Below are 24930 nucleotides of genomic sequence, written 5' to 3'. Positions count from 1 at the left end.
ACATGTTAAAGCTTGAAAACCACTGCCATAGAGAAATAGGAATATATGTTCACCAAGACACATGGACAAGCATGTTTTTAATAGCATTGTTGATAATAGCCAAAGATGGAAACAAGACAAATGTCCAACATCATAATGGATACATTTATTATGAAATAGTTATACAATGCAATGAACTAATAAAAGTGAATGAATCTCAGCTGTACAAAATAGCGTGATGACGCTCAAACAAAATGGTGAGTAAATATTTGCGGCCACTCCAAAAATACATTTTTATATACATATAGAAAAAGGCTCTTGTCGAAGCATATACATGTTTCAAGAGCCCAAAACTGTACCTCCAGCCTTAACGTTCTTTTTAGAGCTCCAGGCTGGCATATAACTAGTACCTGCCACATAATGTGTGCTCAGAATAACAGGCCTCATTTTTTATAATCTTTATAGTGACTGCAGAGTATTTTATAATATGGACATATCATATTTATTTAACCAGCACCTTGTTGATGGGCTTTTCAAGAATATTACTTTGGCTGCCCAAATAAACTGAAAATTCTATAAGGTGAGAGATCCTGTCTTCTTCTAAGACAGTGCCTGCTATTCAGTAGTTATTTAATTGAATGGACTTTCCAAATTAATTTTCCTATAAGAAAAAAATGGCCTGGCCAGTTTTATTTATCTTTGTTACAGCATAAATCAATTCCTCATAAATTTAACTCTAGAAAATTAACTCTAGAAAATCCAGTCAATTCTGGGCATGATGACAAAATAAATCGTCTACACTTGTAAAATATTCTAGACTTGGAGTAGTGTGATCCTCCAAGGTCATTTAATTTCCCTACATGATATCTCTTCTCAGTCTCAATGCAACAGCTGCTAGGAAATGTGTCAAGCATTGGAGTTAGGAAACCATATATCATACATTTTCTGAGAGTACCTACTTAAAGCGTTCTTAAATGCTCTTGACCCTGTATTCTAATGTGTGATTTGGAACATATGACACCATATCTGGACCTCTAGGGAGTGACTGGCTCCAGAGAAGATGCTTATAGGGCAAAACAGGCCATTTGGAAAGCCTGCTCCTTTGAAACCTTGCCTCCATACTCTCTGGTTTATAACAAGTGATTCTTCTTCAATCCTAGAAGAATCGTAAAGGAGCTTCCTTGAGCATTGGCTGTCAGAGCAGGGCACAAGGGCAGCTGAAGGAAAGGGCAGCAGGTGTATGGCTCAGAGAAGAGATTTAAGCAGCAAGCCCATTGGCTGGAGCCTTGGAATGCCCACTGTGATGTCATATGGAGTCATGAGGTATAAAACTGGCTGAGAGGGGCATGGGGTTGAGTAATGGCTCTGGTTTGGAGGCTAACCATCCCACTGCCACAATATGTCAGCCTTCTACTATTATTTGGTTTCCTTGTCTGGAGGCTTTGGGTGAGGTTTTCTGGGAAACACAGTAGGAAACAGGTGGCAGCCAAGACGCACTCAGAGGTATGTGATGCAACACTCTCTTGAAACTCACTGCTCCCTGTCCCTGCCCCTGTCCCTGGAGACATAGAAACTCCTAATCTTGGGCAGTGGGAGGAATTGATGGTGGGAAGAGGGGAGTTGAGGTAGTGCCTATGGATGTCATCCTGCAAGTCACTCTCAGTCCTTTTCCCTTCAATACATTTCAACAAACTTTGAGCACCTATTATATATGGCAGCATACTAGACATTGAAGAATAAAACACCACCTCCACCTTTTCGAGGTATAGTGGGGGAGAAAGTCAGACATATATACATATATATATATATACACACACACACACATATATATATATATATATATATATAAAACCCAAGACATATATATATATATATCCCAAGGAAAGAGAAAGGGATGAGTTAATAGAGGTGTAAATATTGCTGAAGAGATGGGAGGTAAAGAGTATTCTAGGATCTATAAAATGCCTTTGCAGGGAGCTTAGGTTTGAGCTGTGCTTCAGAGGAAGTGTAGGATTTTGAAGGTGGATAGGATGGGTGGAGGAGAGTAGTGGAAGATTTTCTAGAGAGAAGGAATTGACCGGGGGAAAGCATGGGAAGCAGAAGAGCGTTGGATGTGTTCAAGGAGAGGTGAAGACACCTATCAGGAATGGAGTGTACAAGTGTAGGGAACCGGTTGGGGAAAAGTGAGAGAAAATGTCACAAAGTGGTTAGAGGTCCCATTGTAGAGGGCTTCAAACACCAGACTGAATACTTTGTATAAATATTATTCTGTCTGCAATTGAAAGGCATCAAAGATTTTAAAGCCAGGTGAAAATGTGCTTAGATCTGTGCTTTAGAGCACAGAATTTAAACTTTAAAAAGTTTAAACTCTCAACTTTTTTTTTCTCAAACACACCACTTGGGAGTCTAATTAAAAAACAGATTCTGATTCAGTAGCAGATTCTGAATCAGTAGAATTCTGATTCTAATTCAGGAAGGGATTGAGATTTTGCAATTCTAATGAGCTCCCAGGTGATCCTATTGCTATTGAACTGAGCACCATACCTTATTTCGACTTTTTTTTTTTTTTTTTTTTGACTGCGTCATGTGGGTTGCGGGATCTTGGTTCCCCAGCCAGGGATTGAACCTGGGGCCATGACAGTGAAAGCACCAAGTCCTAACCATTGTACCGCCAGGGAAGTCCCAAGCACCATGCTTTGAATGTGAGGCTTTAAATAACTCCAGTGAGTGCATGTGGTGGTTCTCTGGTGTAGCTAATCCAATAGGAGTCTACTTTAAAGAATTAATAGGAGGGCTTCCCTGGTGGTGCAGTGGTTGAGAGTCTGCCTGCCGATGCAGGGGACACGGGTTCGTGCCCCGGTTCGGGAAAATCGCACATGCCGCGGTGCGGCTGGGCCCGTGAGCCATGGCCGCTGAGCCTGCGCGTCTGGAGCCTGCGCGTCTGGAGCCTGCGCTCCGCAACGGGAGAGGCCACAACAGTGAGAAGCCCACGTAAAAAGACTTAGTGGGAAGGAGGGGGAAGGAAGTGAAAGAATCAGAGCAGTAAGTTGGAAAAGAGGACATTGATTCATTCCCCCGGTGTTTATCACCCACTGCCACCACCATGTACAAGGCACTCCTCTGGGCACTATGGATGCAGCAGTAAATGGAAGGGACAAAAATCTCTGCCCTCGGGACTGTGAGAGAGGAGGAGGGTCCTGAGGTGAAAGTTCGGCTATAGGAAGTGAGGCAGAAAGAGAGTAAAGGGATTGAGTCTTTTTTTTTCCTGATTGGGCCTCAAATATAAAGAGTTAATTATAAACATTATCATCATTTTCCTATGAGGACTATATTCATCTTTGTATCCCCTATGCCTGGTATACTGCCTGGGATATAGTAAGTGTTCCACAGGTGTTTGTGAAATGAAAGGATGACTTCTCAGTTTTAACCCTGAATGATTGAAGAGATGGCATTTTAAGCAACATAAGAAACACCTGACAGAAGTTGTGAGTGTAGCAGGGGGCGGAAAATGTATGTGGACAAATTCGCCAAGCAGCTCTATGTCCTTTAATAGCGTTCTATAGTCTTCTACATGGTGGTCTTCTCTCTTTTTGGTTAATACCTTGATACTTTATCATTTTTATTGCTATTGTGGAAAATATCTTTCATATTTAAAATTATATTTTTCTAGTTTTTTTGCTTCAGTAGAGAAATGCTATTGACATTTATAAGATTTTCTGGTATTCAGAAACCTTGGTGAATTCTTTCATTACCTCTGATGGATAATGTCTTTGATTATCATTTCAATTGCTTTCATGCTTATTGGTCTACTCAAATGATCTATTTCTTTTTGCCCAATTTTTATATTTTATATTTTTTCTAAGAATTTAACCATTGCATTAGGCATTTCACATTTATTAATATAGTTATTCAAACTATTTTTCTTCTCTTTCCTACTTCAATTTTCAAGATTTATATTTACTTTTGCCTTTTGCCCTAGGGGCATTATCAGCCCAGGACCACATTTATTTTCATTTTGAGGGTTCCTGACTACACAAGGAATATAAATTAGAATTTCAAACCAGTGTGAGGATAGACTCTTGGTTAAAAATTTCAGAGGCGGCTTTTTTTCCCACCCAGAGTTCAAGTTTCCTTGTCTGGTGAGCAGATTTTTTTCTAGCCACTTTTTACCAAGTGTGTAGCAATTTGACAAGCCTGGCTTTTTTTCCTGGGGTCTCATTTAAATAGCCACTTCACATGGGCCTTATCTGTGTCCCCACCTTACTGTTAACCTAAGTCCCTCAGTGGCTGACACTGCAAATGACCTAAGGCATTGAAGTCTCAACTAGTTTCCACTCTTGTTTTTCAGTTTTCTTCTGATTTTTGACCTGGAGATTTCCCTTACTTTCTTGTAAGGAGCTACATTCTGCATTTAAAAGATGTTTGTTGTATTTTATTCAGCATTCCCGAGTGTTTTCTAGTGGGAGATTATTTAGGTCTATGATATGTAGAGATCATTTTGAGATAAATACATAGAAAGATCATTTGTAAATACATCAACCTGTATTTCAACATCAGTTTTCCTTTTGCTTATGTTTTTAATCAACAGTCCATTATGGACATAAATTAAATAATATATGACTAAGTATAAAATCAATTTAAAACTGTCCAAAGTTCAAAACTACCACTGCAGCTAGGGTTATTCTACTACTGGCCTACTGCATTATGAGCATGTTCATGATTCCCTATTAATTGTTGTGTAGGCTCTTTTAATATACCTTCAGAGACTGATGTCCTAATATAAAGGGAAGAAATAAAAAAAGTTTTATTTGAAATTGTAACAAGTGTCATTTATGCCTTTAAAATGACCTGGAACACCCTTGCAGAAACCCCAGGAGTTTATTAACTACTGGATGGGAAATTCTGACCTGCAGGATAAAATAAAAATCCCACATAATCTAGCATAATCTGGCTTCCACCTATGTTTTTAGCTTCATCTCTCACTACTTAGCAAAAGTGCACCTAACAATCACGATGCTCTAATCTTCTCAGTGATGTTCCCACTTGCCTGGAATGCCCTTTCTTCACCTAAAAACCTTCTGTTGATTCTTCATACTCCAGTACAAATGGCAACTTCTTGAGGAATTCTTCCCTTCTCTCCCAGGCAGTTAATCACTGTTCTCTTTATTCCTTCACACTTACATTTCTTTTTTTTTTTTAATAGATTTATTTTATTTATTTATTTATTTATGGCTGCGTTGGGTCTTCGTTGCTGCACACAGGCTTTCTCTAGTTGTGGCTAGCAGGGGCTACTCTTTGTTGTGGTGTGTGGGCTTCTCATTGCGGTGGCTTCCCTTGTTGTGGAGCAGGGGCTATAGGCATGCAGGCTTCAGTAGTTGTGGCGCATGGGCTTCAGTAGTTGTGGCTCATGGGCTCAGTAGTTGTGGAGCATGGGCTTAGTTGCTCCGCAGCATGTGGGATCTTCCTTGACCATGGATCGAACCCGTGTCCCCTGCATTGGCAGGAGGATTCTTAACCACTGCGCCACCAGGGAAGCCCCACACTTATATTTCTGTTACAGCATTTACCACATGGTATTGTAATTTATCTGTTTAGACATCTATTTTCCCTACTAGTGTAAGTTCCTAGAACACAGGGATCATATTTATCTCTACAGTTCCAGCACCCTACACAATACTGAGAACTAAGTAAGTACTCAATAAATGATTCATGAATAAATGAATGACATAACTGTTGCTGTGGTTATAGATACCAACAGTATCAATATTTATGTCTATGAGATGAAGTGCGCTGTCAATAAAGTCTCTAACCTAGAGTATTACCTGATTTTATTTTTTCTTTTTGTTCCTTTCTAGACTTCAAAGCAGCATAAATTGAAAAAGATCCAGAAATTCACAGGTCAGAAAGATCCTATTCTTCAGTTCAAAGCTAACGACAAATCAACTATGGGGTCTGTTTTAAGACACTAACCTTTAATAGCAGGTGGAAGGAAAAAGGTTGAAACGACTATGTAAATGAAAGAAATAGCCCTACTCTTTCTAGCATCTCCACTTCCAAAGAAATGTAAATGGCTCCATAATTCTTTCCATGCTTCCTATCCTCATGCTTTCCTAATCTCTTTTTGTGCAAAGCTCAAAGTATCAGGAAAGAAACATGGTGAGACTGAAGAACAAAGAAGGGGTAACTACCAAGAGTTTGATGCGGGAAGTTTTGGTACCTTTTTTCTCTAGCATAGACACTGGATAATACATATCTTTTCCTCCAAAGATATGTATTCCTCTGTTTACCCCACTCCATCTCCCTATCATGATTATTCCTGCTCTTTCCAATGGCTTACATCTACTACATGCTGAAGACAGCATCCTACAGCTTAAAAAAACAAACAAAATGAGAGCTAGGTTAAATCTGAGCTCCACCGCTAATAAGCTTTATGATCTTAGGCATGGCTTTGTCTTTGTTTCCTTATTTGCAAAATGAAGGGGTTGAACTAAGGTGATGTCAATAGTCATAATGCTAAGAGATTCTTTACCTCTACTCCCAGATCCACAGTGGGAAGAAAATCTCAGGATGGGTTGCGTTGAAGCTAACCTAACATGGTGAGTAAAGTCGATCTTCACTGTGTCTATTCTTTCTCTCTTCAGCCTACCCTACTAATAAATTCTATAAAAGTTAGGAGTAAGATACCTGGGGCTCTGTTTTACTTCCCTCGCTATGATAGCTGTCTCCTTTCTAAGTCTCTCCTCTTATTGTTTTCCTTACCAGTACTTTAATATCACTTCAATTACACTGACATACTCTGTTGCATCCAGCTTTTCAGATCTCCCTACGGGCTGGTCCCAGGAATGTGTATGCTGGTCAACGGACAGGAGTCTTCAACAGGTCGTCCAACACCTGGAAAGTGCAAGGTCAAGTAGTTTCTTGGTTGGGGTTGAAGGTGGTAGAGCTTTTAAGAGGGAGGAAGGAAGAGAGTGAAGGAGGGAGGGAGGGAGAAGGAGAGGGAGAAGAAAGATGGTTAGTTAGTTAATTAGTTTTGGTAGTGGGGGAAGTTCGGGGTTCGAACAAAGTTTAAGAACAACTGGTCTGTGAATCATTTCTGATTGGAATGGGGACAAATGCCTCCCTTTGTCCTGGTGGAGGAATTCTTTCCATAAATAATTGATGTTGGGGAAAGCAACCTTTTTTGTTTGTTTGTTTTCCCTCAGTCCACATTATTTTGCATTTGAAATGGCCATTATCTTTCCCTTTTCCTACTTTTCCTTTTCCTCTTCCAAAACAAATAGAAACTTTTCTCTTTATTTCTTAGATCAAGTCTTATGGAATTGGGTTTGCCTGAACCACAGGATACGATTTCTTCTTCCACCTCCTCTGCTTCTGTGGCTCAGGGGCCTGTTCTACCCTGTTGTGACTGTAAGAAGGCAAAACATTCTTCTGACAGTAGCATCTCCTCTGGATCATCCTACAGCTCCAGCCTGTCTCACCTTCCTGTCTTTTCTGAAGGAACAACTTGGCGACTCCGGAGCCACAGTTTACCTATTTTACCCCCAAATCAACCTCCTGTGTTCAGGAACCAAGGCACACCCCTGCCTTCCTTTGGGCTCTCAGAGCTTTTCCGGAAATCAAAGCCTTTTCAGAATTTGGCAGCTCTTTCATCCTTAAGTCCTCAAAGCACTTTTATCAACTCTCTTTTTGAATCCCCAAATCTCTACAAACAAGAAGAGAAAACAAAGGATGAGAGAAGGAGCAAGAGTCATTTGACAACAGATCATAGGCCAAGTGCTATTTTCAAAGAGAGACCACTATTGTCAGGGTCAGCTCCAATCCAGCTCTCTCCTTTGGCTAGGCGGGAGTTAGAGGGACATATGGCTTGGAAGGTTTCTACTTTGCGGGAACAAACAGTGCCTCTGCCTGTGAGGGAATCATGGGCAATGCTGAATTATTTAACTGAGGTACAAGGAGGAGTTCCTGAACCACAGAAACCCCAAATCCACTTATCTATGCCCATTCATCAAAGCACTGAGCAGGATATCAATAATGAATCCCCAGACCTTCCAGCATTTCAGCTCCATGTGAACGTTGGAGCGGAATCTGGATTAAGCAGAACAGAAACAAAAATTTCACAGACTCTTATCCCAGGTAAGCAGTCACAACCTGGGGATGGCCCCCAAATCCTTGGATCCAGGCCCTTAATGACATCAATGGGCACTCCACCTCCCAAAAGTTTAGGAGTTGACATAGCTCAAGAGGAAACAACTTTACTGCAGAAGGACCCAAAACGTGTGTTAGAGCTTAGTGTAGAGCAGAGGGTCATAGATCTTCCAGAAAAAAGGATACAGCAGCATGAGACCCAAGTGACTAATGTGGAGCTGACCCCACAGCTACCATATCAAGTCAGAGATAGCATAAAGGTTACTCCACTGGCATTACTTCAAGTCATGGATTCAATGGGGTTAATTCCAGAATCACATTCAGAAGTGATAGAATCTGTAGGTTTGTTACCACGGCCACCAAATGAAGTCGTGAAACCAATGGAAGCCACGGAAAGAGTGAGTGTAAGCCCAAACCCATCATATCAAGTCATTAAATCAGTGGAGGTAACACCAAGATCTCAGCAGCAAGTTATGGAATCAAGGAAGATGACCTCAAGACAGCAGAATCAAGTCATAGTCAATGTGAAGGTAACTCCTATAGCATTGCTTCAAGTCATGGATTCTATGGGGATGATTAAAAAATCACATCCACCTATCATACAGTCAAAGGGAATGACCCCAAGGATGCAATATCAAGTCAAGGAGTCAGTGAAAAGGACCACATTGTTGGACCATGAAGTCATACAACCAGGAAAGATGAGTCCAAGGCTACAACATGCAGTCATGGAAACTGTGGAAATGACCCCAGGGCCACAGCATAAAGTTATGGAATCGGTGGACGTAACATCAAGGCCACAAAGTCAAGTCATAGAACCACTGAAGATTACTCCAAGGCCAATATGTCAAAATACAAAATCACCTGAAATGATCACCAGGCCATTGCATCCAGTGATGGATTACCTTGAAGTAACTCCAGTGACACTATTACAAGCTATGGATTTCATGGGGATAATTCCACCAACCCAGTCACATGTTATAGAATCTGGGGGTTTGACTCCAGACACACAGTCTCAAATTGCAAATTTGACCCCAAGGGCAACTCAATCAGATGGTTTGACTTCTTCTAGCTCTCCTACTACTATTGGTCCATGTGGAGTGGTAGAATCTGTAGGCTTACCTCCAAAGCTACCACTTAAAATCATGGAATTGGTAGGATTGATTCCAATGCCATCACAACAATCCATACATTCTCTAAAGGTAACTCCAACAGCACTGGGGTCACCCATGGGAATGATCATAGCACCACAGTCACAAGTTGTAGAAACTCAGGATTTGACCCCAAGGCTAATATCTCAAGCCAAGGAATCTCTGGAGTCAACTCCTGAGTCATGCATTCAAGTGCTAGACTCTGAGGGGATGACTCCACAACCACATCATCAAAGCACAGAATCTATATCATTAACCCCAGGACCACCTCATCAAGTCATGGAGTCTTCAAGGTTGACTCCAAGGCATCAAATTCTGGAGTATTCAGAGATGAGTCCAAGGCAAAGCCATCACATCACAGAAACTATGGATTTGACATCTGACACCTGGCTACAAATGGAGAAATCTGTAGAGGTGACACAGTCACACCATCAAATGATGGAATCTTTAGGGACAATCCCAAGGTCACTGGGTCAAGGTACAGAATCTATGGGAATGAGCCAAAAGCCACTGCCTCAAGTCACAGAATCTACAGAAATGCTACAAGAAATGCTACAAGATTCATCACTGCTTCAAGATGTGAAGTATATGGGGATGAAGCCAATGCCACAATTTAATGTTATGGATTCTATGAAGTTATCCCCAGGATTGCAAAATTTGAAATCTGGGAAACTGATCTTGGGACCAGAGTTGCAAAATGCAAAATCTATAGACATAACCACAGGTTCAATTCCACAAATGGTAAAATATGGACAGCTGATCCCAACTGTGAGCTCTATAGAATTGGCCCCAGAACTACAACTGCAGAGTATAAAACCTGATGAGTTGGCCTCCACACCACAGCTGCAAAGTGAGAAATCTGTGCAGTCAGCCCCAGGGTCTCAGCTTCATGGTGTGAAATCTATCCAATTGACCCTGGGACCACAACAACAAAATGAAAAATCTGCTGAGTTAGTCCCAGCACCACAGTTGCAAAGTAGGGAATCTATAGACTTGGTCCCCAGTTCACAGTTGCAAGGTATGGAATATGTTCATTTGGCCCTACCATCAGAGTTTCCAGGTATAAATACTGTAGAATTGACTCTAAGACCAGTACAAGAAGATATGAAATCTGTGGAGTTTGCCCCAAAGCCATGGTTACAAGATATAAGATCTGAGGAGACAGCTCTAGTATCATTGCTTGAAGATGTGAAAACTCCTCAAATGGTAGAAAGTAGGAGGTTGATTCCTGAGACACAGGTAGAAGATATGAAATATGAGGAACTGATCCCAGGGGCACACATTCAAGCAGTAAAATCTGTAGAATTGAACCTCAAACCGAATCATCAAGTCACAGAACCTAAAGGATTGACCCCATGGCATCAAGCTTCAGAATCTTTAAGGATGATCTCAGAGCCAGGATATCCAGAAACAGAAGCAAAGTTTACCTCTGACACTTGTCACCATGCAAAAGAATCTAGGGGGTTGATACAATCATCTTTAGGAAATACTCCAGGGCCACTGAGCCAAGCTTTAGAATTTATGCAGATGAACTCAATGTCATTCCAAGGTACTCTTGAGCCAATGTTCCAAAGTGTAAAAGCCATGGGAGATACTCCAGTGTCACAGCACACAATACAAGAATCTTTAGAGTTGGTACCAGGATCAGAGATGCAAGGTATGAAATCAAAGATGTTGACCCCAGAGTCCCAAGGTATGAAGTTTGTTCATCTGAATCTAGGACCATATTCAGAATTTATGAACTATGAGGAGTTGATCTTGGAACCACAATTTCAAAATGTGAAATCTGTTCCATTGACCTCAGAACCACAGTCCAAAAGTATAAAACCTGAGGAGTTGACTCTAGGGCCATTAATGCATGATAATAATTTTGTGGATTTACACGTGCCACTGGAAGAATCTAGTAGGTTAATTCCTGAGACACAGTTACAGCATGTTGAATCAAGGAAAGTGACCATGGAACCACATTTACAAGGATTGAAATCTGTGGGTCTAACTTCCAGACCAAGGCATCAAGACACAGAGCCTGCAGAGTTAGCTGCTGAGATCTTCCCACAAGAAGAAGAATCTGTGAAACTGATCCCACAGCTAGTCTTGAAAACTGCTGGGGTGGTGCCTAGGCCACATTTTCAAAAATTTTCAGAGATGACTCTAGGTCAAGGCTATCAAGATACAGAAACTGTGAGGCTGACTTCTGAGGCTTTGCCCCAAGTAGCATTAACACAAAAACCAATAGGTCAAGTTAGAGAATCTACAGGAATGACTCCCCTAAGGCCACATCTTCAAGTTACAGAGTCATCAGGGATACCCCTAAGGTCAGAATATGAAAACACAGAAACTGTGGGGTTGGCAACATTTCCATTTGAAAACATCCAGGAGGTAACACTAGTACTACCATATTCAGAAAAAGGATCTCTGGAGTTGACTTTAGGACCAGGGATGCAATGTGAGATATCAGAGCCACTACTGCAAAATTTGAAATATGTGAAGTTAACCTCTGAGTCATCCCTATTAGTGGTAGGATCTAAACAGTTTATTACAGGACCAAAACCACATGTTATGGAGTTGACCCCAGAGCCACAGCTCCAGGCAGTAAAGTCTAGGCAGTTGGAGCCAGAGCCAAAATTACAAGATGTGAAATATGTTAATTTAATTCAACAGTCAACTACTACCAGAGTGGTAGAATCAGAGAAGCCAATACAAGAGCCAGTGCTACAAAGCATGATATCAGAGGAATTGACTAAGGAGGCACAGCTCCAAGGGCCACAGCTGCATAGTGTAAGATTTTCAGAGTTATCTCCAGAGCTGCCACTTCAAGGAGAAAGACCTATAGATTTAATCTCAGGGTCTCCACATCATGGTGTGAAATCTGATGATTTGACCCCAGGTTCCCCAGTGCAAGAAATAAAATTGTCAGATTTTATCCCAGGACCAAAACATCAAAGTGTTGTATCTGTACAGTTGACTGCAGAATCACAACCTCAAAGTATGAAATTTATGGAACTAAACTCAGGACCATGCTTGCAATGTATCAGATTTTCTGATTTGACCCCAGAACCAAAGCATCAAGGTTTCAAACATGTGCAGTTTATACCAGGAACACAGCTTCAAGACATAAAGTCTGTAGGATTTGTAACAGAGTCATCTTTGCAGTCAAGTCAAGGGCTCCCAGCTGAAAATATGAAATCTGTTCTGTCTACTGAAGGATCACAGTTTCACAGCTTGAAATCTGTCAAACTGACCTCAAAACTACAATTTCAAGATGTGAAATCTGAGGAACTGAACCTAGGGCCAAGGCAGCAAGATGTCAAATTTTCTGAATTGACTTCAGGGCCAAAGCTTCAAGGTGTCAAATCTGGGGAGCAAACCCCAGGACCACTGTTTCATAGTGTGACTTCTGTGGAGACGACTCTAGAGTTAGGGCTTCAAGATTCTAAATCAGCAAAGATGTCTCCAGGGCTTCAAGGTGTGAAACAGGTGGAGCCACGGCTACAAGATGTCAAATTTTGTGAACTGACATCAGGAACTCAAACTCAAGGTGTGAAATCTTCAGAGTTAAACTCAGGGCAACAACAACAATATGTGAAGTTTTTTGAGTTCACTCCAGAGCCAAAGATGCAAGGAGTAAAATCTATGAAGTTGACCCCAGGACCTGAGCAGCAAGGCGTTAAGCCTGAGATGTTAGTACCACAGCCACTGTTTCAAGGTGTAAAATGTGTGGCAGTAGACCAGATGTCAAGCTTTGAAGGTGACACTTCATATAAATTAGTCTCAGAGCCACAGATACCAGATGCAAAATCTATGGAGTTGACTCCTAGACCGCAGTTGCCAAGTGAAATCTATTCTGAGTTGACCAGAAGACCATGGTTACAAGTTGTGAAATCTTCTGAATTGATCCAAAGACCACAGTTGCAAGATGTAAAACCTGTAGAGTGGACCCCAATCTCAAAGCTTCAAGGTTTACAGTCTGAGGCGCTAACGCCAGAGCCACAGCTGGAAGATACGAAATCTGTGGAGTTAACACCAGGGCCACATTTGGGAAGTATGAAATCTATGCAGTTAACATCAAAGCCACAACTGGGAAATGTCAAATCTACAGTGTTGACCCTTGGGCCACAGGTGCGAGATGTGAAACCGGTAGAGATGACCCCAGGCTCAAAACTTCATGATTTGAAAACTGAGTTGTTAATCTCAGAGTCAGAGTTGAAAGATCTGAACTCTGTGGCCTTAACTCCAGGACAATGTCCAAGAGGTATGAAATCCACGTTGCTAACCCCAAGTCCACAGCTGGAAGTTAAGAAATCTGTGGAGATAACATCAGGGCCACAGATAGAAGATGTCAAATTTTGTGAACTGACATCAGGAACTCAAACTCAAGGTGTGAAATCTTCAGAGTTAAACTCAGGGCAACAACAACAATATGTGAATTTTTTTGAGTTCACTCCAGAGCCAAAGATGCAAGGAGTAAAATCTATGAAGTTGACCCCAAATCTTGAGTCACAATCTCAAGGTGTCAAATCTGTAAAGTTGAAATCTTCAATACAGTTAAGAGATGTGAAGTCATCTGAATTGCCTCTGGGGCCAAAAATTCAAGGTGCAACATATATGAATTTCAACCTTGGGCCACAGTTGCAGAGTGTGGAAACTCCTGAGTTATCCCCAGGACCACAGCTGCAAGAAGGAAAATTTTTGGCATCAACCTCAGAGCCACAGCTTCAAGGTAGGAAAACTGTGGAGTTACACCAAAAGCCACAGCTTGAAAGCATGAGAGCTGTTCAGTGGATGCCTGCACTAGTGTTTCAAGGTGTGAAATCTCTGCTAAATCTTGGGTTGCAATCTCAATGTGTCAAACCAGCAGAGTTGAAACCTTTGATACAATTAAGAGATAAGAAGCCATCGGTATTGACTCCAAGGCCAAAGCTTCAAGGTATACAATCTCTGGCATCACTCCAAGAACCTCAGCCTCAAGGTCTCAATTTGAAACCTTGTCTACAGTTTAGAAGTAAGAAATCATGTGACCTGACTTCCAAGTCAGAGCTCTGTGATGTAAAACCCATGATGTTCAAATCTAGGCCTCACTTGCATGATGGAAAATCTCCTAAGTTGATCCCAGGACCATGGTTTCAAGAAGTGAAACCATTACCGTCATCCCCAGGAACACAGCTTCAAGGTGTGAAGTCTGTATTGCTTACACAAGAGCCACAGTTTCCTGAGGTGAAATCTGGGGTATTAAACCAAGAGTCACAATTACAAAGTGATGAAACTATAGAGTTGAACTCCCTACTACACTTGAAAAGTATGAAGTCATCTGAGTTGACTCTTCAGACAGAGCTTCAAGGTGTGAAATCTGAGGATTTCAACAGTGGGCCACAGTGGCAAGGCCCAAAATCTTCTAAGTCACCACTTGAGACAAAGTCCCAAGATAAGAAATTTACTGAGTTAATCTCTGACTCACAGCTGCAAGGTACAACATTTTCTAAATTGACTGTGGGGAAAAAGATTCAAGGTGTCAAATCTACAGATTTCAACCCTGGGTCATTGTTACAAGGTGTGAAATATTCTGGATGGACCTCAAAGATAAAGCTTCAAGATGTAAAACATAAAGAATTCAGCCCCAGTCCTCAGTTGCAAGTTCTGAAATCTTCTGAGCTGATTCTGGGATCAAAGCTTCAGAATGTGAAATTCGTGTTCAACTGTGAGCCACAATTGCAAAGAGTGAAATCTTCTAAATTAATCTCAGACTCAAAGTTTCAAGATGTTGAATCTGTGAAGTCCAAATCTGGGCCACCATTGCAAGGTGTGAAATCTTCTGAGTTGATACTGGGGACAAAGCTTCAAAAAGTGAAATCAGTGGAATTCAAGTCGGGTCCACAGTTGGAAGATATGAAATCTTCCAAATTAATCACAGGTATAAAGCTTCAAGATGTAAAATCTATGAATTTCAGGTCTGGACCAAACTTGCAGGGTATGAAATTGTCTGGAGTTATCCCAAGGGAAAAGCTTCAAGGTGTGAAGTCTGTAGAACTGAAACCTAGTCCAAAGTTACAAGGTGAGAAATCTTCTGATTTGACTCTGGGGAGGAAGTTTCCAGGTGTGAAATCTATAGAGTTGGACTTAGGCCCACACTTACAAGATATGAAATGTTCTGAGCTGATCATGGGTATAAAGCTTCCAGATGTAAAATCTAAGCAGTTAAGTTCTAGACCACACTTTCAAGGTATGAAATCTTCTGAAGTGATCCCAGGGACAAAGCTTCAGAAAGCGAAATCAGTGTTCAACTCTGGACCACAGACACAAAGCAAAAAATTTTCTAAGTTGATTCAAGGGACAAAGCTTCAAGATGTAAAATCCTTAGAGTTTAACTGTGGACTGAAGTTACAAGGTGGGAAATCTGATTTAACACAGAGGAGGAAGCTTCAAGGTGTGAAATCAGTGGAGTTCAACCCTGGACCACAGAGACAGGGTGAGAAATCTGATTTGATGCTACAGTGGAGGCTTCAAGATTTGAAATCTGTTGTTCCATGGCTGCAGGGTGTGACATCTTCAGAGTTAACACCAGAGACAAAGCTTCAAAGTGGAGAATCTGTGGAGTTCATCACCAGGCCAGTGTGGCAAGATATGAAACCTTTTGAATTGACTCTTGGTACAAAGGTACAAGATGTGAAATCTTTGGGATTTAACTCAGCTCCACAGTTACAAGACAGGAAATTGTCTATGTTGACACCAGAGGCACACCTTCAAGGTGTGAAATCTATGGAATTCAACCCTGAGGCAAAATTGCAAGGTGCAAAATCTTCTGAACAAAAAAAAAAAAAAAAAAAATCTTCTGAACATATAAAGCTTCAACTAATGAACTCTACTGAGGTCAACCCTGGTCTAGAATTCAAGGTTGCAAAACCCTCTGAGTTGGCCTTGGAATCAAAGATTCATAGTGGAATATTGTCTGAGATCAGTGGTAGAAAGCAGTGGCAAGATGAGAAATCTTATAAGTTGAATCCATGGCCAGAACTTCAAAGTGTAAAAGTCATGGTGTTCAATCCTGGGACACATTCGCAACATATAAAATCTTCAGAATTATGTAAAGGGACAAAGCTTCAAGATGTGAAATCTTTGGAATTCAATCCTGACCAACAGTTGCAAGATGTGAACTCTTCTGATTTTTGTCTGGGAACAAGGCTTCACGGTATTCAATATTTTGAGTTCAATCCTCAACCACAGTTGCAAGAGGTAAAACCTGAGTTGAGCACAGAAATGAAGCTTCCAGATGAGCAGTTTCTGGAATTCAAGCATAAGCCTAAATTACAAGGTGGGAAATGCTCTGAACAGAATCCAGGGCCACAGCTTCAGTGTGTAAATTATATGCCAGTCAACACTGGGTCACAGGTGCAAGGTATAAAGTCCTCTGGGTTGAATCCTAGTCCACAGCTTCAAGGTAGAAAATCTAAGGTGCTCTGCATTGGGCCTAATTTGCAAGGTGTGAATTCTTCTGCATTCATTTCAGAACCAAAACTTCAATGTGTAATTTCTACTGGATGCAACCCCGGGCCACATTTGCAAGGCACAAACACTTCTGAATTAACTTCCATTTCAAAACTTCAAGGTATGAATTCTTCTAAGTTAAATTCTGAGATCCCAGGAATGGATGTCATATCTAATGAAAGGATTAAGAGGAAACAGGTGGAGGAGTCAGGGAGCTCACTCCGGAGCCTTTCCCACCATCCACCACAAAACTGGAGATCACTATCTAGGATCTTCCAGGCAGGATCAGGGGCTCGAAGAGGCCTTACCTGGCCTGTCCTGGGCAGGCGACAGAATGTCTGGGAAAGTCGCTCCTGGAGGCAGCGACTACCTCGAAAATACCTCTCCAGTATGCTAACGCTGGGCAATGTCTTGGGGACCAGCATGGAAAGGAAGCTTTATTCTCAAACATCTTTAACAGAAAGAGCCACTGCAGATACCTGTCAATCTATTCAGAATTTATTTGGGGTTCCAGTTGAATTGATGGCATTTTCCCAGAGTCTGCTTGAGAAGGGTCAAGGTACTATTTCTCAGCCTTCAGTTGTCAAAAACTACATTCAGAGACATACTTCATGCCATGGTCATGAGAAAAGAATGGCCTTAAGGATGTGGACACGTGTCTCCATGTCCTCCATAATACAGCACTACTCTGGCACTAGAGTGAGAATAAAGAAAACAAACTCAAAGCCCTGTGATATATCCCAGGAAGTCACTCAGCACATGCCTGTTTCATGTACAGGGAGTCAGCTTTCTGCCCCAGCAAAGTCAGAGTCTTCCTTCAACGTATTTTTTGCTAGGAGAGATTCTGTTCCAGTGGAAGAGAGTAAGAACTCACAGAGTGATTCACAGACAAGGATTTTTGAGTCCCAACACTCCCTCAAGCCAAGTTATCTTCCCCAGGCCAAGTCTGACTTCTCCGAACAGTTCCAGCTTCTACAAGATCTGCAGCTAAAAATAGCAGCAAAACTGTTAAGGAGTCAAATACCCCCCAACGTACGTCCACCTTTAGCTTCAGGTCTGGTTCTAAAATACCCTATCTGCCTACAGTGTGGCCGATGTTCAGGATTTAATTGCTGTCATAAATTACAGGCCACTTTTGGAACTTATCTTCTTATCTATCCACAGCTTCACCTTGTAAGCACTCCTGAAGGCCGTGGAGAGATCAGGTTGCGTCTTGGCTTTAGGTTGCAAACTAGGAAAAGACCCCAAGTCCCAGAGTTTCATAGAAGAGGTAGACGCATCACACCAAGGAGCCTTAGATCAACATCACTAAGGAAAGCTAAAGGCTATACTCAAGCTTCCAAGAGTCCTACTTCTACAATAGATTTCCTGTCTGGGTCTTCCCAGTGTCCTGCTCCTATACAAGTCCACATCAGGCGAAGGCAAGGCGGCAGCCCTGGCCTAGTAGAAAAGACAGAAATTAGAGAGGCTGGACACTATGGATTCACTGAAGTTCACTGTTTATCAGAGAGTGACTCTGGAAGCAATCAGGATGAAAAGTGGGCTAAAGTGAGAACAAAAAGGACCCATGATTCAAAACATCCAATGAAAAGAATCCCCAGGGACGTCAGAACACAAAACACAAAGTTCTACACAAATAGTACAGCCATAATACAGAGGTTCTCTAAGGAATTACCAAGCCAGTTAAGAAGGAAGAGGAGTGGAGTGTCTCAGACAACTACCGCCTCTTCAAAAAGACAACCTAAGAAATCTTCCCCACCACAATTCATTCAACTCCTTTTTCGGGGCCTAAAGCAGGCATTCCAAACAGCACACATGGCTTTGGTTTGTGTTTAGTTTCTTAGGACAGGGCCGAAAGTAAGCTCATCACACGAGATGAATTGTGCCAAAGCACAGCAGTAGAGGGCTGCCGCTCGCTCAGGCAAAAGAGCGCCGTCTGTCCTGCTGTGGTAACTTTCATTAAAGTATTATCTAGATTTACACCTTAAGACTTGTTTTCTTAACATTTCAGAAGTGCCAAAGCAGCAACCTATGTTTTTATTAATTATACAAGCAATAATTGGCTTTCGTGAGCACCTGCCGTGCTTCGTCCTTGAGCGCAGGAACAGCACAAAGTTCCCACCATTATTTTGATTATACTGAAGTCGCACAAGGACATTTCCTTGCGTTCCCACCACTCTGATTATACTGAGGACATCTCATGGATCAGTGCCCAAAGCACTCAATGCTTCTTTTGCAGGCCCCCGGTTTGCCGGGGGGGGGGGGGGGCGCGCAAAGCATTTAGAACTGTTCACAACTCTGGCTTATTTGCATGCCCCCGGTTTGCCGGGGTGGGGGTGGGGGGCCTCAAAGCAATCAGGACTGTTTGCAGTTCTGGCTTATTCGCCAGCCCCCAGTTTGCTGGGGGGGGGGGGCTCATGGGTCACATCTCCTTTCCATGTCCTCCGTTATCCCACTACATTTCCCCCTTTTTGTTTTACAATTTTTGTAGCATCAAGGAGAACACGGCAGCATTACTCTCAGTACTAAACTACATGAATTATTTTGCAGCTTGTGCAGCATCAAGGAAAACACAGCAGCTTGTTGCGATGTTGCATGGCGGGTAGCTTTAACTCGTCGAACTACAGCTAAACATATGATTATTATTATAATGAGCATTAACAATCCTGCAGTAGAACCAAAGCATGTAATTTAGACATGGGATTTAGATTATTAAGTCCTTGAATAATTCCAGTCCATACTTCTTGCGAATTAAGTCGTTGTAATTTCTTCTGGAAAGTTTGTTGAATTTTCCCTTGTAAATTTACAATTTCTTCTATCAAATTTTTGTGATGTAATAAATGCTTTTTTATTGTTGTCCCAGGGAATGCAGACTGATTATATGGAACTGAAGTGACACAAAAGGCACTTTGATTCCAGTCACAACGTAGCTTCATTTGTCTTTGTAAATTTACAAGTTGGTTCCCCAACATAACCACAGGTTGTTGTAAGTTCGCTATTTCCGAATATATTTCCGAATCAATTTGTCGTTGATAGGACCAAAGCATTCCAGAATTTTTATGCCAGTTATACAGTCAATGGTCTGAATAGATTGTTGGAAAGCAACTCCAGCAACTGCAGCAGTAGCTGTTATGGCTATAATACCCATGACAGCTGCAATCAACATTCCTACAAATCTTTTACTTCTTTTTAACACATCAACTAAATATTGCAAAACAGCCATAGGAAGAGATTCTTGCCATTCCCTTCCAAGATTGACAGGAAGCCAAAGACCTGTCCGAGCTTGTAAGATATACAAACTTTCAGTAGATATGTTAAAAGATATACTAGAGTTAATACAGGTATACAGAGAGCAATTTTTAAACATTATAATACCTTGAGTCTCATTCCATACAGCTGGTCCCTTTAACAATATATAAGGTAATTTCACACAACTACGAGTATACCAAGTAACATCTTTATGAAAAATCAAACTATGATTTTCAGATTTATTAACCATATGTCCTACCCAGGCATTAATCTTTCTCAGAGCTGCCATAAGCTTCCACAAGTCCTTTTGGATAGGATAGCCATTTAAGTGAGGACCAGGAGGAGAAAACCCTCCAGCATGCCATACTATGGTATCATTAATAGTATCGCTATAAATAGTGTTATCTTCTTTATGCCAGTATAAATCCTTCAAACCCTTTTTTCCTCGGGCGGAGCCAAAAGGGCTCCAATCAATGACGCTTCCCCAAGAAGTATTAACAAGAACCCGAGCCATTTCTCCTCGGCATCGAGTCCAATGGACCCAATCCGATAATCGATCCACAAGAGGCACCTGGCATGGAGGCAAATAAGGTGCAGAAACATTTTCATTAAGTGTGGAATTAAAACTTTTAAAACTATAAGCACTCAAAAGATATAACCCATGATATCTGCTTTCATTTTTGATAACACTTAACGATGCCTGATAATTCATTTTAAGGCAATGATCTCCCTTTCCCATACAAATAGGAGGTCCATTAACACCCACAGTGTTATTTTCTATTATCCTTCCTTCTTCTTCTGGCTTCAAAGGGCCTCCATCATCAAAAGGACCAGGCAACCATCCAGACTCATTTACATATACAAGAATTGGGGCATCCCACCAGGTAACCCCCATATTAAGAGGAGGGTTAGGAATATAAGTCCAATAAGTATGGTTAGTACAATTTATCTCATTGGCTGATATGCTTATTACCTGTGCAGACAACATTGCCAACATAGCTACAAAAAGATTGGTGCTAGTGAGGGGTTTACCCTGTGAAATGACAAGATTTTCAGCAGTGCCTGCAAACTTTTTCACTTGCCCCCAGGTCAATGGAGACGCCCTCTTTGTTTGATCCAATGGCATACGGAATGCTCTCTTGCTCAAATCCATCTCCGCACATCCCTTCGTCATTCCCATCACATCAAGGCTACGCTTAGTTGCCAGCCCGAAGCTTTATCTTCTTAGCCGGCACCCAATAGGATTCAGCTCCTGCAGAAACAAAAGCATATCCTCGGCCCCAACGAAGAACCTCACCAGGTTCCCAAGTGTTAGTATTTTCATTTAATATAAAAACAGGCTGTCTAAGTTCTTGTGTACTTGTTTTTGTCCAATGTCTGTCAGCTGCACTAAGATCATCTTCTCCATGATTCAAAAAATTAAGAGTAAATAAAGCAATATGTATTCTTTTCCTAGGACTTTGTACCTCATCTCCCCCTTTTTGTTTTATAAACATGTCCTTCAAAGTGCGGTTTTGTCGTTCAATAACCGCTTGTCCCATACTGTTTCCTGGGATACCTGTAACATGCTGTATATTATGTGTGGCAAAAAAAGTCTGACATTTTTGAGAATGATATGCAGAAGCATTATCAGTTTTTATGCTGTCGGGAATTCCCATAACAGCAAAAGCTTCTAATAAATGAGTTATTACAGCATCAGCTTTTTCAGAAGATAATGGAGTTGCCCATGAGAAATGAGAGTAGGTATCTACAGAATGATGAATATATTTTAACTTCCCAAAACCAGGATATTGAGTTACATCCATTTGCCAGATAGTATTAGCAGATAAGCCTTTAGGGTTAACTCCAATATTCAAACAAGGTTGATTAATAGCATCACATTGCGGGCATGTACGGAGAATAGTTTTTGCTTGTTTCCATGTAAGATTAAATTTATTTTTCAATCCTCTGGCATTAGTATGATATCTATGATGTTCTGCTGTAGCTAATTGTACAGTACCCACTAAAGTATCAATAAAATCATTTCCATCTACCAATGGACTGGGTAAATGAGTATGAGCACGAATATGAGTAATATAAAGTGGTGCAGTACGTAGTCTAATTGTATGTTGTATTTGCAAAAATAAAGAATGCAGTTCTGATCCATTATCTGGGATAAAAGCAGTTTCAATATTTTTAACTGTAAATTCCACATACTGAGAGTCTGTAATTATATTAAGAGCAATTGGATAATCTTGTAACAATAGTATTACAGCAAATAGTTCTGCTTTTTGAACTGAAACATATGGAGATTGTAACACCTTTTGATCATGACTGTTAGTATATCCTGCTCTTCCCGTTTTACTGGCATCAGTAAAAAAAAGTTGGTCCTATAACAGGATCTGATTGAACTATTTTTTTCAAAATCCAATTAGTCTTTTTCAAAAACTGTAAACGTTTATCAGAAGAATAATGATTATGTATTTTACCTATATAATGAGCACAGGCAATTTGCCAGTTATCCTCTAGTTGAAAAAGAGTTTGTATTTCTTTGTTTGAAAAAGGGACTATAAGTTCATGTGGGTCCTGACCACATAGTTGCCTTAATCGTAACCTACCTTTAATAATAATATCAGCTATTTTTTGTACATAAGATTGCAATTTCTTTTGAGCTTTATGAGCTAAAAATATCCATTCTATAAGATTATCTTGTTGTTGTAGTAAACCAGTAAGAGAATGAGGAGTATGAAATACAATAAGTCGTAAATGATCGAGAGATTCAATTCGATCCGATTGTGCATCATGTATATGTTTTTCTATCCATTTAAGTTCTTGTTCAGCCTGGGGAGAAAGTTCACGGTAACTATTCAATGCTGGATCGCCCTCCAAGGTGTGAAATAAATTTTGTAACTTATAAGTAGGAATTCCTAAACTAGGACGTAACCAATTAATATCTCCTAATAATTTTTGAAAATCATTTAATGTTACAAGAGAATCTCGTCTAATTTGTACTTTCTGAGGAATAATCTGAGTATTGGTTACAGTTTGTCCAAGATATTGCCAGGGAGCACATTTTTGAATTTTTTCAGGAGCTATCTGTAAACCCCATTCTTTAAATTTTAACTCTGCTTGTTGTAACATCTGCTGTAATGTTTGCTGATGAGGATGAGCAAATAAAATGTCATCCATATAATGAAGAATACGTGCCTCAGGATACATGTGACGTAATTCCTCCAGAGGCTGATTAACAAAAAATTGGCACATAGTTGGACTATTTAACATCCCCTGAGGGAGAACTTTCCATTGAAATCTCTGAGCTGGATGTTCTTGATTTAAGGCTGGTACAGTAAATGCAAATCTTTCACAATCTTGAGATTGTAATGGTATAGTAAAAAAACAGTCTTTTAAATCTATAATTATAAGTTCCCAATTGTGAGGGAGCATTGCAGCAGATGGAATTCCAGGTTGCAATGCCCCCATAGGTTGGATAATCTCATTAATTTTTTGTAAATCTGTCAACATTCTCCATTTACCTGATTTTTTCTTAATTACAAAAACAGGTGAATTCCAAGGGCTAGTGGATACTTCAATATGCCCTGCTATTAATTGTTCTTGTATTAATTGGTGTAATGCTTGTAATTTTTCTTGAGTTAAGGGCCACTGCTCTGTCCATATAGGGGTATCTTTCAACCATTTTAATGGTAATGCAAATTTTCGAGCAGTGGCCCCGACACTAAATTTGGATATCCAAGCCCAGTATAATCTTGCCCCGTTTTAGTTACATATTGGGTTCAGTAGCATTTAATTGCGAATAATCACATTCCTTATTTGACATCATTTGCATTGCTTCAGGGGAAATTGTTGGTATGGAGATAGAGGTTCCCCATTGTTGTAGTATATCTCTTCCCCATAAATTAATTCCAATATTGGCCGCATATGGTTGCAACACAGCTTTTTGTCCTTCCGGGCCTTTACACCCCAATAATTCCTTACTGCGCCAAATCATATGCAATGTTCCTATTCCTGTAAAAGTAACTCCCACCTTTTCTAAAGGCCAATATGAAGGCCATTCAGACTGTTTTATTATAGACACAACAGCTCCCGTATCAACAAGGCCCGTAAATTTCACATTATTGTTAAAAGTAATCGTTAATTGAGGACGTTGGTCATTGAGAAAGGATTGCCAAAAAACATTTTTTCCCGTACTGCCGAACCCCTCGCCCCTCCCCGTACGCTTTACGGGGGCGGCTGCTTGTTTTACATATGGTAACAATAACAATTGAGAATTCTTTGTCCCTTATTAAATTCTATAGATTTTGAAACAGAAATCATAATAGAAATTTCTCCAATATAATCCTCATCAATAACTCCAGTATGAACTGTTACACCCTGCAGAGTCAAACTACTTCGTCCTAATAATAGTCCCATAGTTCCTGCAGGTATAGGGCCATAAACTCCTGTAGCTAATTTGTGTACTCCTCCTGCTGGCGTAAGGATACAATCTCGAGGAGCAATTAAGTCAACGGCAGCACTGCCGCTGGTAGCATGCATGAGATCAGTAACTAAGAGCCGAGGTTGAGACTGTCCTGTAATGTCTGATAAAAGCTGGCATTGCTTACTGGATACTGTTGAGAGTTTACTGTCACTTTTCCCGTATTGCTGTTGCGGCCCCGGGTTGGGCCTAGCTTCCCGTTTCCCGAGACATCATCTCGTGGAGGCAAAAGATTTCCTAACTTATCCCTTTTTGAACGGCATTTATTAGCCCAGTGTCGTCCTTTACCACACCGACGACACATACCAGGTAGCTGCTCATTCTTAATCTGTTTTGATATCTGGCCTTGCCCTTTTCGACAATCTCGCATCACATGTCCATACTTTCCACAATTGTAACATTTAATACAATTATCTTTCAACCCTTCATTCATGGCAGCTGCAAGTAAATTGGCCTGAT

At 40.8% G+C, this 24930-nt stretch overlaps 1 protein-coding gene across 1 annotated transcript; it reads left to right on the top strand.

Annotated features, from left to right (window-relative positions):
• The first annotated feature begins 1338 nt into the window (after window positions 1-1338).
• Window positions 1339-18987, top strand: SPATA31H1 (SPATA31 subfamily H member 1). Its single transcript, XM_060309613.1, has 7 exons — window positions 1339-1482; window positions 5835-5899; window positions 6498-6575; window positions 6789-6884; window positions 7283-9114; window positions 10264-10998; window positions 11551-18987. Exons 1-7 carry the CDS (start codon window positions 1339-1341, stop codon window positions 18585-18587), a joined length of 9987 nt encoding a protein of 3328 aa, XP_060165596.1. The 3' UTR covers window positions 18588-18987.
• Window positions 18988-24930: the final 5943 nt, after the last annotated feature.

This window comes from Globicephala melas, chromosome 12 (genome assembly GCF_963455315.2).
Source record: "Globicephala melas chromosome 12, mGloMel1.2, whole genome shotgun sequence".
Lineage (NCBI taxonomy): Eukaryota > Metazoa > Chordata > Mammalia > Artiodactyla > Delphinidae > Globicephala > Globicephala melas.
The sequence above is the reverse complement of the archived record's forward strand: the minus strand, read 5'-3'. Positions and strand labels throughout refer to the sequence as shown.

Bases quoted from the DNA above. Each gene is read 5' to 3' on its own strand.
- SPATA31H1 (XM_060309613.1), top strand. From the start codon at position 1,339: ATGGCTCTGGTTTGGAGGCTAACCATCCCACTGCCACAATATGTCAGC. The intron at 1,483-5,834 runs GTATGTGATGCA...GTTCCTTTCTAG, and splicing joins CAGCCAAGACGCACTCAGAG to ACTTCAAAGCAGCATAAATT. The intron at 9,115-10,263 runs GTTTGACTCCAG...GGGAATCTATAG, and splicing joins ACATGTTATAGAATCTGGGG to ACTTGGTCCCCAGTTCACAG.